At 36.4% G+C, this 15,915-nt stretch overlaps 1 protein-coding gene across 2 annotated transcripts in view; it reads right to left on the bottom strand.

Annotated features, from left to right (window-relative positions):
- Positions 1-205: 205 nt before the first annotated feature.
- sh2b3 (SH2B adaptor protein 3) overlaps positions 206-15,915 on the bottom strand; it is a 43,255-nt gene continuing 27,545 nt past the window's right edge. For both annotated transcript variants that reach the window (XM_084415333.1, XM_084415334.1), the window contains 6 exons: positions 12,156-12,260; positions 10,406-10,500; positions 7,656-7,741; positions 7,048-7,262; positions 6,114-6,285; positions 206-2,189 (listed from right to left, as the gene is read on the bottom strand). In XM_084415333.1, coding sequence (XP_084271459.1) covers positions 1,843-2,189; positions 6,114-6,285; positions 7,048-7,262; positions 7,656-7,741; positions 10,406-10,500; positions 12,156-12,260 — 1,020 coding nt within the window. In that variant the 3' untranslated portion in view covers positions 206-1,842. The remainder of the gene's footprint in view (positions 2,190-6,113; positions 6,286-7,047; positions 7,263-7,655; positions 7,742-10,405; positions 10,501-12,155; positions 12,261-15,915) is intronic.

Below are 15,915 nucleotides of genomic sequence, written 5' to 3'. Positions count from 1 at the left end.
TGTATTTTAAGGAAGAACATTTATTTATTTACGATACATTATTCATTCACAAAGAAAATTGGTGTCCTTAAAGGTTGGATTTTTCCTAATTTTTTAAATTAAGGCATTAAGTTCAATTTCCAAAAGATGATTTTTTATTCCTCTTTTTAGTCAACTTTAGCATGGGTGTATTCACTTATGCATAGCACTGTATATATATATATATATATATATATATATATATATATATATATATATATATATATATATATACACACATCCTTTTCTTTTGACTAAGGGGTGAAATGTGAGATTTTCCAAATTATGTATGAATGAGATATAAAGTGATTTGGGTATCTGCACTTGATACAGATTTGACTATCATGGTAGTGTTAAGCACAAAGAAAGACATTCACAACGATTCAAAGAGACACAAAGGAGACACAGCTCCGAAAACGTTGAGCAATGTTTTTTTTTTTGCTAATGCATTTACTAAAAAAACGACAGACAAATAGCTTAATATCAACTATTTATGGTGTCAGATTTTTGTAGCTGTTAGTTTAAAAGTAGTATTTCCACAGCTTATGAAGCCATGAAACACATGAGGGTTAAAATGTGTTAAAACAGATAGAAGGAAATGAATTCACAGGTTTAAACAAATTCAGAACAATTTAGGTGTAACAAAACTTATTGGCTATAATGCTGGATTGGTTTTTGGTTCATTTTATTCTTTGGTCAGTTAAAATGTAAACCTCTAGAATCCAAGATGACACGACTCACTGTGTCGAGAGGCGTCCTACATCAAGGCCTCGGCTATGCGACCAAAATGTGGTCTATATAATTTGGTCTTCTAATACACGAAACATATAGAAACCTGTGTATTACTACAACTGAACATGAATTAAACAATCTGAAAGTGTGTGTGTGTGTGTGTGTGCAGCCAGACTAAACTATTTGGATCTTTAAGATGTTTAACACAGTATCTACATCGGACATGTTTGGTATGTGGCAACACGACACAACTAAGTTGCTCCGGTTATAAATATCAGAGCTGTCTACACTGTAAGCACTTAAAGCGGATGCCCCGTTTCTCCATTTCTATTTCCGACAACTCCAGCCACATCCAAAATGACGTGATTTTATTTCAAATCTATAAATTGTATTCTTTACACGTTTAAATAACTTCTGACCGTTATATATCAAAGCCAGCTCTAGATGTTTCTGGTCTAATATACTAATTTTAAACATTTTTTTTTATTTAGTTAACCATATGCATCTGCAGTTGTAAGAATACTAACATATTATGTAAAATTAAGTATAATATTATCACACGCAACATCAATTCTCTTGAAAATAAATGTTATTTTTTAGTAATGATTTTATTGTCATTTTACTAATGGCTCGAGTGTAGTCTCAAGCTTGCAGCTGACTGGTCTGTGAACGCTTCCAGTGTAGACGACCTCAAGTTGTCGCAATGTCGGCCACTTCCGGTGTAGACACAGACGTGTTTGGATTGACCCTTGGTTTGTGTTCGACTTACTGACTAGCCATTGTGAAACTTTCCCATTCCACTATCTCCGACAAATGCTCTGTATCCCCATGAGCAGCTGCCCGCTTCTCCTTCCTACTTTAGTTATTCTACAATACACACATTTGATGGTGAAACATCTGTATAATACATTAACAAGGTAGACAGCTGTCATGGTGAAGTGACAGGGCTCTGGCGGTATCGTTCAGACACGTGTGCATCGCACGGTTACCCCGAGTCTTGTGCACGACTCTGTCGAAGTCTCCATCCGGGCGGGAATCCTGGAGCACTTTGCATCCACGGCTGCTTCTGTTCGCTTTTTCATCCCGTCTCTGTCAGAAGAACATGTACTGGTTGTCGATGGCTCTCTTGCGCCCCCTGTCCAGCGGCTCCAGTTCATAGTCAGAGTCCCGGTTGGGCAGGAGGGGCGGCAGCGGGTTGGGGTGGCGGAGCAGGTTTCTGCGGCCCACCGACTCGCTCCGGCGCAGGGGAACGGGAACGGGAACGGGCCGATCTGGAAGGGAAGGGGGCGTGCGGTGCGGGAGCTCGACTAACGCTGAGGGGGGCGAACACGACTGGGCCATGTGAGGGCATGAATCCGGGCTACAGTGAGCCAGACTCGGCTCTGAGCTCCAGCGAGAGAAGGGCACCAGCACCGGAGAGCCCACAGCCGAACTCTGACCTAGAGACATGGAACAGACAAAACACTTCATCAGCGCAACAGTTATTGCAGTTATCAAAAATTCACTAGTTTAACATTTTGGTTTTCAGTTAGTCTTAAAAGGTAGATGAAGTTTTCATGAGCACATAAATGTAGAACCACAAATTGCTCCATCTGCCTATGATGACGAACACTACACTCAGAAGTTCAACATTTTTATTCGTAAAATTCAGTTAATTACTTTCTATGAATTTTACAAAAAAAGAAAAGACTATCACAAAAAGCAATTTATAGAGCTGAACATCTCTAAATAATGAATTTTTAAATATTACTTTTGTTAGATATTTAGTTTAATATTACTGTTTATTACACTTGTGAACGATAAAGTAATACTTTTATTTAGCAAGGATGCATTAAATTGATGACAGTAAAGACACTTTACAAAAGATTTATATTTCAAATAAAATATATACTTTTGAACTTTCTATTCAATTCATCAAAGAATCCTGAACAAATGTATATCAGCTTTTACAAAAATATAAAAGCACAGCACAACTGTTTTGAATATTGTTTTCATCATTTAGCTTAAGCATGAAATCAGCCTATTAGAATGATTTCTGAAGGATCATGTGACACAGTAATGATGCTGAAAATACAGCTTTGCATCACAGGAAAACAAAACAAAAAAACACTGTCAATCTATTTGCAGGGTGCAGATGTTGTAAATGTGAAGACGAAGCCCTCTATGGGATACAGGGAGCATTGTATGGAAATATTTAATGTAAGATGTAAAATACAGTGAGAAAGTAGTCAATATTTTTATCAAACAAATGTAGCCTTAATGAACATAAGAGGCTTCATTCAAAAATATGACAAAAATCTTACCTACCTCAAACTTTTGCATGCTAGAGTATACTACAGTTATTCACATAAATAGATTGACTAGTTTTGACGACTTCTTCCCCCCCCCACCCCAGCATTTTATTTCTTGGATTGAATCATATTTCCTCAATAACCTTACGATGCTCCCTGTATCCCATAGAGGGCATCGTCTTCACATTTACAACATCTGCGAGTGTCACAGTAAGAGTGTGTGTGTGCTTGAAGTGTATTGAAGTATGAGCACAAAATAGAGCATGCTAGTAAATGTGTGTGATAAAACATGGTATTAGGCTTCGTGTATATGTGTGTGTTTGTGCTTGACCACATTATTACAGCTTGTGAGGGTGGGACAGCAGGAAACAGAGACTTGATGGCAGGTTAGTCTGTAGTCGTGATGATATGCATAAAAGTGTATGGATGCGTGTGTGTTTGAGAGAGTGCATGTTTCCTTGTGTCAGGTCTCTCAGAACTACTAAAACCCATCTAAACCACAAAGCACAAGAGGGAAACGCTCCTGCCGAGCTCAAAGTGTGTGACAAAAAAGAAATTGTATGCATGTTTTCAGCTGCCCGAACATTATATGTTGTATTTTAACAGTGCAATAAATATCGCCTTTATTACTTTGTATGATCACATAAACTAGCCAAAGATTATTTAAACATTTTTATTATGCTATTTAATGTGGTTTACACACATTACATTGCAATATATTACATTACACATAAGCCCAAAATTAATTCTTGCCAAGCACCAAATATGTGAAAAAAATGGGCTTTGGAGAATAAATCAAACATGTTTACTTATAATAACAATTACGATCAGATGGTTTACATTAAAATATAAAAATGACTCAGAAGTGATTCAAATCAATTTGTCTACTAAGAAAACATCTGTTGCACTTTATTGTATGTGCAAAAGCATGCTTAAGTGAGTTTTTTCCCCCTCCAGAACTCCACGTGGCGGCACTTATGTTATATTGCTTGCATTAAGCATTAATACATTATTAATTGCATTAATCCTGCGCTATCTTCCTCCATGTTTCACAATGCTCATAATTTAACCCGGGGTTAACATGAACTGACGTTTCACACTGTACATTCCTAAACCCTGGGTTAATGTACTTATCTGCGGTGTCATTGTTATTGATTGGAGGAGAGACGTGTGCGACCTGTTTATATAAAAGCTCTAATATTGCACGACTTTATATTATACACTGTAGTGGTGCAATGGATCCCTAAACCCACGCTTCGGATCATAGTACAGTTTTTGAGTCTCGGATTGGATCATTTTTCGGATCAGCAAAAAAGGGGGGAGGGGGGGGGGGGGGCAATGTAACTTTGCTTTTCATTTATTACTAAAAGACCACTTTAAGTACATCAATACCACAGCAATAAAATTTATCATTTAACATTAAAGATAAAAGTCAGTAATAAAATAGGAACATATACACCAATTACAAGCATAGATATATATACAATATGACAAAGTTACAAATAAAGTTAAAACAGTAGTATTCAGGAACAGAAATGTAATCAGTAAATTGTAAAATAACACTATAGTGTTCACTGTATAAATTAAATATAGATTAATCTTTGTTGAAGATGTGTTTTATGGTTTAATTAATATTAAACAGTCCATCCAGAGTTTTTTTGTGATTGTTGCGGGCAAAAATCCTTGATTATGCGGCACGTTTTCTTAAAAAATGCCATGGAATATGCGGGATATTTATGCAATGAAATTGCGGGAACTTGCAAAAACTGCGGTTTGATGAAAAAGAGAAAAAAAAGTGATTCCCTGTGCAACTACCTTAATGTAAAAAGTCGTTTCTTATTACTTCCTATGATAAGCAAGCATACTACATCACAGAAAGTGCTGGGAATATTTAAGCCTTAATAAACACATGGCTCAAACTTACAAAACATGCATGAGTCAAACAAGTTCTGTAGCTTTACAAAAGGAATATGCTACAACTTCTGTAAAAATGAATATAAAAATAAAATGTGTGCTTCCTGTTTTACAGAGGTAGCTATACAAAACATGACATCTTCTGTTAAAATAAGTGCAATCTCTTACTGTAAGATAAATTTACATACTATATACTTACAACTGTAATAACGTCACTTCATAACGTTCCCATGGCAACAGGGGAAAATGGCTGCTCTTGTGTGACGTAAACGCAACATTTTTCAACTTTCTGCTAAGATATATGTGACTTTTTTGCAACGAAAATGCGGGCATTATGAAATCATGCAAGCCCCGCATATTTCGCGCGCGGAAATCGGCAATTTATGCGGCGAAAGTGCGGCGTATTTGAAAAAATGCGGCCCCTGCATAAATATGTGGACTTTGGCTGATTATGCATTGAATTATGCGATCGCATAATCGCGTTTTTCTGGAGGGACTGGTTACATGACAGACAGCAGCAGATTTGTATAGGCTGCTGTCACTTTAAGACATAATGAACGGATCAATATACTCATACACATCTGATTTCTTTCTCAACTGGTTACGTTCACTTAGGACATAACCGACTGCGTAAACAAAAATACTTGCTGAGACGGGTATTTTAACAATTTGACGTGTATGTGTCCGTTCAAGCGCAAGGAGACGCGAAAGAGGAATCAATCCGGTGTTCTTTGTCACCTCTTCTTTCGCTTGAATGGTTTAAAATCTCTTGAATGTGCAAATTGTCAAAAAAAAAAAAAAAAACGTGCAAGTGATAAACTTTTACTCTATGATGGTTAAACTTGACAGTTAATCCGCGATTCACATGCGTGCCGAACCGGGCCTCGTCCGTACGGATCACGGATCAACTGCGATCTGTTGCCCTCTAAAGATAAGAATGAAACGGTCTCTTCTTCACACCAGTTGACGCCGCCATTTAACAGTTTCTGTGACGGTGCAAAGCACGTGAAATGTTTGTCGGTTGTTAAGCATCTAGTAATAACATTCTAACACTGCATCGTTTCAGACTGCACATCTTAGGAGCAGGGTTTCATAACACCGGCTAAAAAGCTGTGCTATACTGTATATATTTACATGTGCAAATATGTCTAGTCTCACCTGTGTGAGTGGGGTTAACCCGCACATAACTGGCCAACGTAACGTCACGTGCGGCGCCACATTCCAGTGGGATCGGACAGTTGCGGAAGTGATTCAGCATGTCCATGACTGATGGGAAACGCAGGTGCTGCACACGACACTGACCCCATTCGGTTAAAGATAGACGTAAATGCTGCAAAGGAAGAAAAACAGAGGAAAATGCATTATAAATACTGACATAAACAAGAGAAAATAATTTGCAACAGTAATATTGATGTGAATAGTGATCAAATAGAAAATGTTATGTTAATAATTTTAAATGTAATGCTTACATTAAAATAATGTATTTATATTTAAGTAAATATAGTTGTTTTAATTAATAAAATATTACATTATTTTAATGCATTTAAATTTAAGTAAATATAATTATTTTTAATTAATAAAATATTAAATGCACTTAAATAGAAAGTTATTTTGCATTTTTATTTAAAATTTGTGTAAAATGTCTAATAATAATAATGCAGAGATATAAAAAATGGAAATGGAAGATTAGGTTGAGCACTGCATTGTGGGATACAGTTTTATAAATTAAATTGAAAATATAATATTCTGGCTTTTTTGAGTGTGTGTATTTCACAAAACGGTATAATGTACAGTAAAAAAAAAAAAAAAAAAAAAAAAAGATAATAATTGTTTAATGCTTTTAAAACACTCAGAAATACATTATACTGACTCAATATGAAAAAATAAGCACGGATATTATTTGCTTCCAGTAGTAGCCTAAACATGATGCCTTTAAAATAAAATAAAATAAAAATAATAATAATAATAATAATAATAATAATAATAATACATTTAAACACAAAATTGAGCAATAACCATTTGGTGACTGATATACTGAATATCCCTAATGAAAATAATATTCATGATAATGATGATATTGAGTTATTATTACCTTTGCTCTGCCCTGGTAGTTAAACGTGAGGACATAGTCTCCTCTCCGTGTCTCGCTCTGTCTCACCAGGAAGTTCCCATGACCGCTGACCCCGGCATGCTGTACAAGGTAGGCAGCCCGCACACGTGATATGGGCCCGTGGAACCATGGGTAAGAGGACAGGAAGTGATCCGTTTTATTGTAGGCGTGCTCTGTGAGTCCAAATCCCAGAGAGGCTGTGGAGGCACACGAGACAGTGTGTTTACAGACATCTGAATATGACTCTCTCATCTGATTTTCTACCTAAAGCAAGCGGTCGATTATCATGCAAAATAGTTTCATCTAAAATGCTAGTTTATAAAATTGAATGAAAAATGTGTTGCAGTGGAAATCTATGCAGCGAATGTAACTGTGACACTGTTTCAACTGTATAACTAAAACATATGACCAATAAAGAATCAAAATTGAGAGTTTTGGTCCCGTTCACACCAGTTATTAAGATCTGTTTTGATCGAGTTGACGACAAATGCTTTTGAAGCTGTTTAGAGTACTTGCATTAATGTCAATAAGAGAGAAAAACAGAAGACAGGAAGAGAGAAAGTGTATGTGTGTGTATGTGCGTGACTCACCCTGGCCGCTGGGCTCTGTGCTCCCTCTGCGAACTGCATTCAGTGAGTCACTAACAGGAAACGCTTCTCCATCCACACTATCTGACCTGGAATCACACACACACACACACTCTCATAAACATCTATGAACTTCTTTAATTGCATGGAGAGGTCCCACAATGTCACACTGTCAATAACATCACATCACATATGCTAAGGTACGTCCATATTGTTTGATGACTAAAAAGAGCTAAACTTGTTTTTTTTTTTTGCGATCCATAAGAGACCCTAAAACATATGCCCTAAAACTACACTTTTGTCGCACATATTATATGTGCTTAAATACAAAGTTATTTGCATTTTTTATTAAATTTTGTGTAAAATTTCTTCAAATAATCAAAACAGAGATGTTAAAGAATTGAACACGGTTTATATAGGGCTTCCTTTTGCGGCCAATACAGCCTCAGTTTGTCTTGGGAATGACCAATACAAGTCCTTCACATTGGCCAGAGGGATTCTGACCCATTCCTCTTCCAGAACAGCAGTCAGTCACGTTTTTTTGACTTGCTCCTCCAAAATACCCCAAAGTGGCTCAAAAACCTTTAGATCTGGTGACTGTGCAGGCCTTGGGAGATGTTCAACTTCACTTTTTAATGTTCATCAAACCATTCTGTCACAAGTCTTGCTGTGTGTATTGGTACATTATCATGCTGATACACGGCAGCACCTTCAGGGTACAATGTTTAAAACATTAGGAGCACATGGTCCTTCAGAACGGTTCGGTAATCCATCAAGCACAGTCGGGAATGTCATGATATTACAGCTCAAACATCACTGATCCACCGTCGTGTTTAGTCCGGGTGTTCGGACTCTTTGGGGGATTCTCCACACCGTAACTTCCACAGATGTGGGAAAGACAGTGAACGTGGATACATCAGAGAACGATGCATGTTTAAGCCCAAGATTTGCACTGTTGGCACCAATGAAACTAACATTTGGCATTGGCACGAGTGACCAAAGGTTTGGCTATAGCATCCCGAGTTGGGCAGCTGTGGTTTTTGGATACAATCCGGGTTAGTACCTGGACATCCCTTTCAGACAGGACAGCTTCCTCATGCGTTGACAGTTACTCCTGTTGGATGCGGCTCGTCCTATGTGGAGATATGCCGACATTACCCTGGACACCAGAGCTCTCGATACACCACAAAGACTTGCTGTCCTGGTCACAGATGAGCCAGCGAGACGAGCACCAACACTTTGTTCTCTTCTGAACTGATATATCTCCAATTATGTTGTGTGAACTGCAATACTGAATGTACAGCTGTGCTATTGCTCTGATGTTAACCTTCACACTAAAATCAGTGATGATTGGCCACCAGGCCGCGTTTATATAGACGTGAAACCTTCACACTACACTGGCCAGTGTTTCAGGTTCATTGTCCAGCCCCTGTGTGTGTGCATATGTATAAATCATATGTATTTATTTAGTTTAAACTATATAGGATTTATTATATTAATATTATGTTAATTATCTCACTCTCTTTCTATCTATCTATCATGAAAAACAGGGAGAATTTGTGAAAATAAATACATAAATCAAATAAGAATGCAGTGAATTCAGCGAGAAACTCTGTTGAGAGGAGAACAGACGCTATTAGACAGAAAAACAGACGTCGCTTTGAAACCTACAGGGACGAAATGAAGGAAAGAACAGAGGAAGAGAGCAGAAGCAAGACTCAGGGAGGGGCGTTTGGGGAAGTTGCGGGAGAGAGCAGCACAAAAGCTTTTGGTTCGAGTCAGGAAATGTGTCTTGTAATTCTTGGACAAGCAAAAAAAAAGAAAAAAAAAAGGGTAAAGGTAAAAAAAAAAAAAAAAAGACACATAAGAAAAATAAAACAGGGCAAAGAAAACGAGAGAGCAGGGGGCATGGAGAGAAAGGAGGCCATGAGATGTGCTGAGTCGAGTTCTTGAGATTCTTAGTAATCAGAATAACAGGAAGACCTCACTCTCTCTCTCTTCCTAAAACTCACATTGATATATTCACACAGGCTTGAGTTCTCAGTACCCTCACACCAATAAAAGGAAATGAAACATTCGTGTGCTCACACACACACACACACACACACACACACACACACACAAACACACCTTCTATGACAGACATACACACAGATGGTATATACGGACATGTCTGCAAGTAAACAAACAGAGTGATATCTATATTAAGATATTTTGAAATACTACAATGCATGAGAAATCAAACTCTGTGGATTTCTTTGGTACTAAGTTGAGTCTTGTTAAAATAGAGCTGCTTGTAACCCTTTGTGTGTGTGTTTGTGTGTGCAGTCCTGGTAAACCCTATGTTATAGGGACACAATGTCCCCATAAAGATGGCAAAACCCTTGACCTTGTGGGGTATTTTATTGGTCCCTTTGAGGAAAGCAGCTTATAAATCAGAGTAAGTGATGTTTTTTGAAAATGTAAAAATGCAGAAGGTTTTCTGTTATGGGTAGGTTTAGGGAACAGAATATTTCGTTTTTACAGTATTAAAGTCATTACGCCTATGGAATGTCCCCCATTAAACATGAAAACCTAATGTGTGTGTGTGTGTGTGTGTGTGTGTGTGTGTGTGTGTGTGTGTGTGTGTGTGTGTGTGAGAGAGAGAGAGGAAGTGAGTGGGTTTTCTCAGTAGGGGAATGTAAGGAACTTTTGCAGATGTCTGGAATCTTCAGAAGTAAGTTTAGCTCAAATGCAGAAAGCGCTGCTCTCACCTGCTAGTGATGCATTCCCGGAGCTCTGTGGTCCAGGAGCTCACCTGCTGCTCATTATCGGCCTCAAATATAAAACTACGAGGATGGCCAGTAACCTGAGCAGAGAGAGAGAGAGAGAGAGAGAGAGAGAGAGAGAGAGAGAGAGAGAGAGAGAGAGAGAACGGACAGAACACAAGAAGATAAAAGATTTAGAAACGAACTTGGCTGATCATTTTGTGTTTGTCAGCATCAGTTTGTATTAACCGTAGTTGAGTTGTGTCAGTTTCAAGACAGCTTTGCCAAAGAATAATGGCATGTCCTGTTTTACGATATTTTTTTTATTGAATTTGAAGTGAGATTTGAAAAAAGAACTAATTTGCTACAATAAAAATAAAAATAATATGTAATAAATTGTAATACATTTATATATGTGACTAGCTTGACACCATTTTCTACAGTTATTAAATTACTATTTATTTATTTAGATTTACTTTAATATATATAAGACAGCTTAATATATATATATATATATATATATATATATATATATATATATACATACACACACACACATACATATATATATAAATATATATGAAGTATATATAAATAAATAAATAAATAAATATAAATTCACAATTTTCACCATTTTAATGACTTTTATTTAAATATATAACAATTACTATTCCATGTATCTCTCAATTAACATGAGGCCATAAAAACTGCAATGCATAGTAATTGTAAAGATTGTTTGAATAGTTTTAGATAGATAATAGCATGTCACACCACAGAGCGCTGCCATCGACTTCTCATCTGCTTTATATCGGCTGTCAGACACCTTGCTCTCTAGATATCAGCATAGACCAAAGGAAAAAAACATTTTGGTCGACCACTAATCATGACGACTTCAGCAAAAAGCAAAAAAGTAAAATCAAAGACTGAGCTCTCCTTTCCAGCTCTGAAACGACGAGACTCCCAAGAAGTAGCATTAACCTGAGACAGATTAGAACAGGTATAAACTTTTATGTGCTAGACGTTTTTTTCATTTGGGACAACAAATATAACTTGGATTCACAAACAGACATTTTGGTTTGTGAAAATACTGTAATACAGTATATTACTGTGAAAATACATGTTTATAAAACCGTTCTAAAATCAGATATACTGTATCTACAAAAAAAAAGAAAAAAGACTCACCACACATTTTCAAATATCAAATACAGTGGGATTTAAAGATCTGAGACCAGAAGTGAAAATGGTTCTGTCTTGCAATTTTCAAATGTATTTTTTTATTTATTTATTGTAAAACATGATGACCACTTTCTCCATCATGATTTGATTCGTTCAAAGAAGCATCCCGAGCTTCAAAGAAAGATAATCTGGCCGTCTGTACAAAAAGTCACCAGATCAATGACATTTGATTAGTCGCCTAGAAATACTGCATGATCTGAAATATTTCATATTCGTTCATAATACGGTTTCAGTGTTTAAAAAAACATGAAAGTCCTATAAACTTGTGGATTTCACCAAATTTCAATGTGGTGTTAAACTTTTGGACCCCACTGTATATATTCCATAATTATATATGAATTGAATCAATTTAAATTAACATTTTTTTGCATGCAATATTAACTAAAAACAGGACATGCACTATGAAGATCAGGCCAAAGACGATCATCTTAAAATGGCCTAATACCATCCAAATGTATCGGCCTTGTCAATATATAATAGTTTTTTTCAATGAAATGAACCAGTGTGTGTCTTCGTTCACCTTTAAGACAAATGTGTTCATATTGTCTGGCATCTCTAGACGATTACAGCGTCGAATCTCTTTGATGTCCGAACAGTGTACGGTGAGCTTTGGCGTTTTGTAGTCCTGAAACACACAAAAAAGCAACAAAACCTCTTTATATAATCATATAACAATTACATCATGTCTTTAGAAACATTTACAAGTTCCAAAATCTCCTTTACCGTTTATATTGTGCCTGTATCATCATGTCTTTATACTTTAAATGCATATTTCATTGTTGTACAGTAGCTTGAATTGATCACTTCTGCTTACATTATTCTCATTTGTGAGTTGCTCATAAAAATGTCTGCCATTGCCAATGAATACAAGTAAATGTAAGATTTTACACAGAGCAATAAACTGTGATTTGGACTCTCATACTGAAACAAAACCCAACAAGTTTCTTTACAGGACAATAAAACATAATAATATACCACTCAAATAGTCAGACAAATAATAACTCTGTCACTGATGATAAAACACTTCACGAATGTCGTCCAGTGTGGGTTTGAGCAGGGAGAGGGAAACGAGAGGGGGATGATTTTCTTGTTCTACTGGGATTAGCTAAGAATGTTCATCTGGAAATTAAGAGAGAATAGAGCTACGACCCGTGATCTGAAACCTTCGACCTACGCCTACATACACACACACACACACTCTCACACACACACTAAATCTCCTTGGGAAAAAATGAGAGCGGATTCCGGGAAGTTGTGAGAGCTGCAAATGAATCCGGACGCTCGGAGCTGCAGGAATTTCCAGCATGTATTCAGATTTAGAATTTAGAAATGAAGAAGCTCTTTCTCTCTCAAACTAAATCTGTCATTTTGAGTGAGTCAGGCTAAATCACGGCTTAAAATAGCTTCACCCGCTCTGGCTTGTGCCAAAGCAACGGTGCCGTAATACTACAAGCCTTCCTCTTTGAACGGCAGTCAACCCTCACACAGAGAGGAGAGGAGAAAACACCACTGACTCATTCACGTCCACATGCTTATGCATGCACATTTGCACACTTCTGCTCTAATTCCAGGAGAACAAGAAGTTATTGAAGTATTGAACACCACACACACAAACAGTAAAGCAGATGACTTGTTTCTCTTCTCCAATTATGTTCGCCAAGGCAAATGCATGAAGGCTGCTAAACTTACGGAGCAGATTTCCACAAAAGCAATTCTATAATATATTTAATACTCAAGAAGACGGTTTCCGAGAATCAGCGTTGAGGTCGTGGAAGTTCACGAACCACAGACCAATCAGCTTCTCTGTCTACTAAGATTCACTACAAATTGCTGGATGTTAATATGTCTTAAACTGTTAAACTGTCGACATCCATGTTTCTTGTTACATTTTTTAGGTTCTCCATTATCAGTGAACATTGACACATTGTACAATAACTTGTTCGCAGTTTGTATGTTATGGATGGGATACATATGTTTATTAAAACTACACTGTACATTTTTTTTTAATTTATGGTAAAACACTGGCAGCTGACACTAAAAACCGGTGGTGATGAGACACACCCCGTACATACTGTAGTAAGGAAGCTTACTGTTAAATAATTAACAGTATTTGACCATTAAAGTCACAATAATTTTTTTACAGTGGTTACAAACAATGATTTGAACTATAGTAGTATAGTAGTATAGTACTAGTAGTATAGTACTAGTAGTATACAGTTGTAAACAAAAGATAACTTAAACTAGTATGCATACTGCTACGCACAAAAGATGATTAAAACTAGTATGCATACCATTATGCAAAAAAGATTATTAAACCTAGCAAACATACCTTTTCAAAAAAAGACTATTAAAACTAATATACATATGATTGCAAAGATAAGATGAATGAATATCGTTTAAACTAGTATATGCATGTAAAAGATGAAACTAATAAACATACCAACAAAAGATGATTAAAACTAGTATAAGTATACAAACAAAAGATTATTTAAACTAGTATAGGCTACTAGTAGTATACATTTACAAAAAACTAGTATACATATGATTACAAACAAAAAAATGGTTCAAATTAGTATAAAATACTGTTATGAACAAAAGATGATTAAAACTAGTACAAAACGCTTATGGTTAAAAAAATGATATACACTAGACACTATGTACACTAGTATACATACTATACAAGCAAAAGATGCAGTAAGTCGTAAACCAGAAGCATCATGAGTTAGCTTTAGCATAAAGATGATTTAAATATGACCAATTAATCATATTTATAGAGAAAATAATTATATTTTACGCGCACATGGAACATATAGTGGCTGGAGCAAATGTGATGCACATCAAAAACAGTCAAACGAAGGCTTTAATCTCGTTTTAATCTCACTCATTCAAATACCTTCATTGTTTTTGTGCCAAAAAAATATGCATAGCTATCATTGCAATCATACATTTAAAAAGATATTGTCTAGTAGCATCAGGGTGGTTAGATACTGTTTGTTAGTAGCATGTGGAGTATATACATTTTTTTTTATATATATAGCTTGACTAGCAAGCTACACTTTCAAACCCTGTTGTGAAATGACTTCAGGAATTGCTCTCTAGTCTAAACTAAATACTGCCGAGTGTGACAAATCATGACGGCTCTTAAACCGAAGAGCGAAAAACGAAGAAATTCGCATTAGCTCGATTTCTATGACCATATTTGGCCCCTGTTTCTGTTTGTCAGAGGCTGGATATTCACCCTCGCTCTACACAATACAAACATTTTGCTAGGCTGTGTAGAATGCTGTTTATCTGTTTTCTGACACAACTCTGTAGTGCATTTCCTGCGACTCTGAGTCTGAGTTTCAATGTAGACAGTCCATGTGGAGACGCATGAGATGCATTATTCACCTGATCCATTTAAAATCCTGTTTTTGTATATCGTGTAAGGATTTCACGGCTCATCCTCACATTTAAAAAGTTTCATTTCAAGTCACAGATGTTCTCTGGTGTTACCGCATTAAACACTGTTTAATTGTGCACGCGTTTGTGTGTGAGAACAGTTTAAGATGCCACAACAAACAGCCATGCCATTCATCTGAATAACTCCACTTCCTAATTGTTACTTTTGCTTTTACTCACATTCTCAGAACAACCTTTCAAAATGAGTCACATAATGAAATTAGAAATAACAAAACGCAAAGGAATCCAGAAACAACATGTCGCTGACAACACACAATAAATGACACTAGGAATCAATTAATATTCAACGATGTTATTGATCTGACTGTATTGACGCTGTTGTATGAGAACTGAGCTGGATAATGACTTCATCTTTAGATTTTTGGCAGAACTGCTTTATAGATGAAATTAAGTAATTTAATAATTGATGACCTTTAGAACGGAAGTGAATCAACACTGTATTTTCATCATTTTCCTATCCCTGTAAAGCTGCTTTGAAACAATCTGTATTGTATCAAGCGCTATATAAATAAAGGTGACTTGACATTAGGAAGAGTTGTCTCAGTGATGTTCTGCTGTGATCCAGAGATGGTCTTTCAGCAATTCAGAGCCCTATTCAACGAAACAGTCGGAGGCCGCCCACCCAATGACGAAAAAAGTCACATTGTATGCAATGTGACTGCAATTAATCTGTTATATTTAACAATGTTATATATGTATGATAAAAATTAGAATAATACAATATTACAATGTAAACTTTCCGATGACGGAGTGCAGCAACAGCTCTGACAAGCTTATCCTTATCCAGCATAGTGTTGTCAAAAGTACCGACTTTGTTT

The sequence above is a fragment of the Rutilus rutilus genome (genome assembly GCF_951802725.1).
Source record: "Rutilus rutilus genome assembly, chromosome: 7".
Taxonomy (NCBI): Eukaryota; Metazoa; Chordata; class Actinopteri; order Cypriniformes; family Leuciscidae; genus Rutilus; species Rutilus rutilus.
The sequence above is the reverse complement of the archived record's forward strand: the minus strand, read 5'-3'. Positions and strand labels throughout refer to the sequence as shown.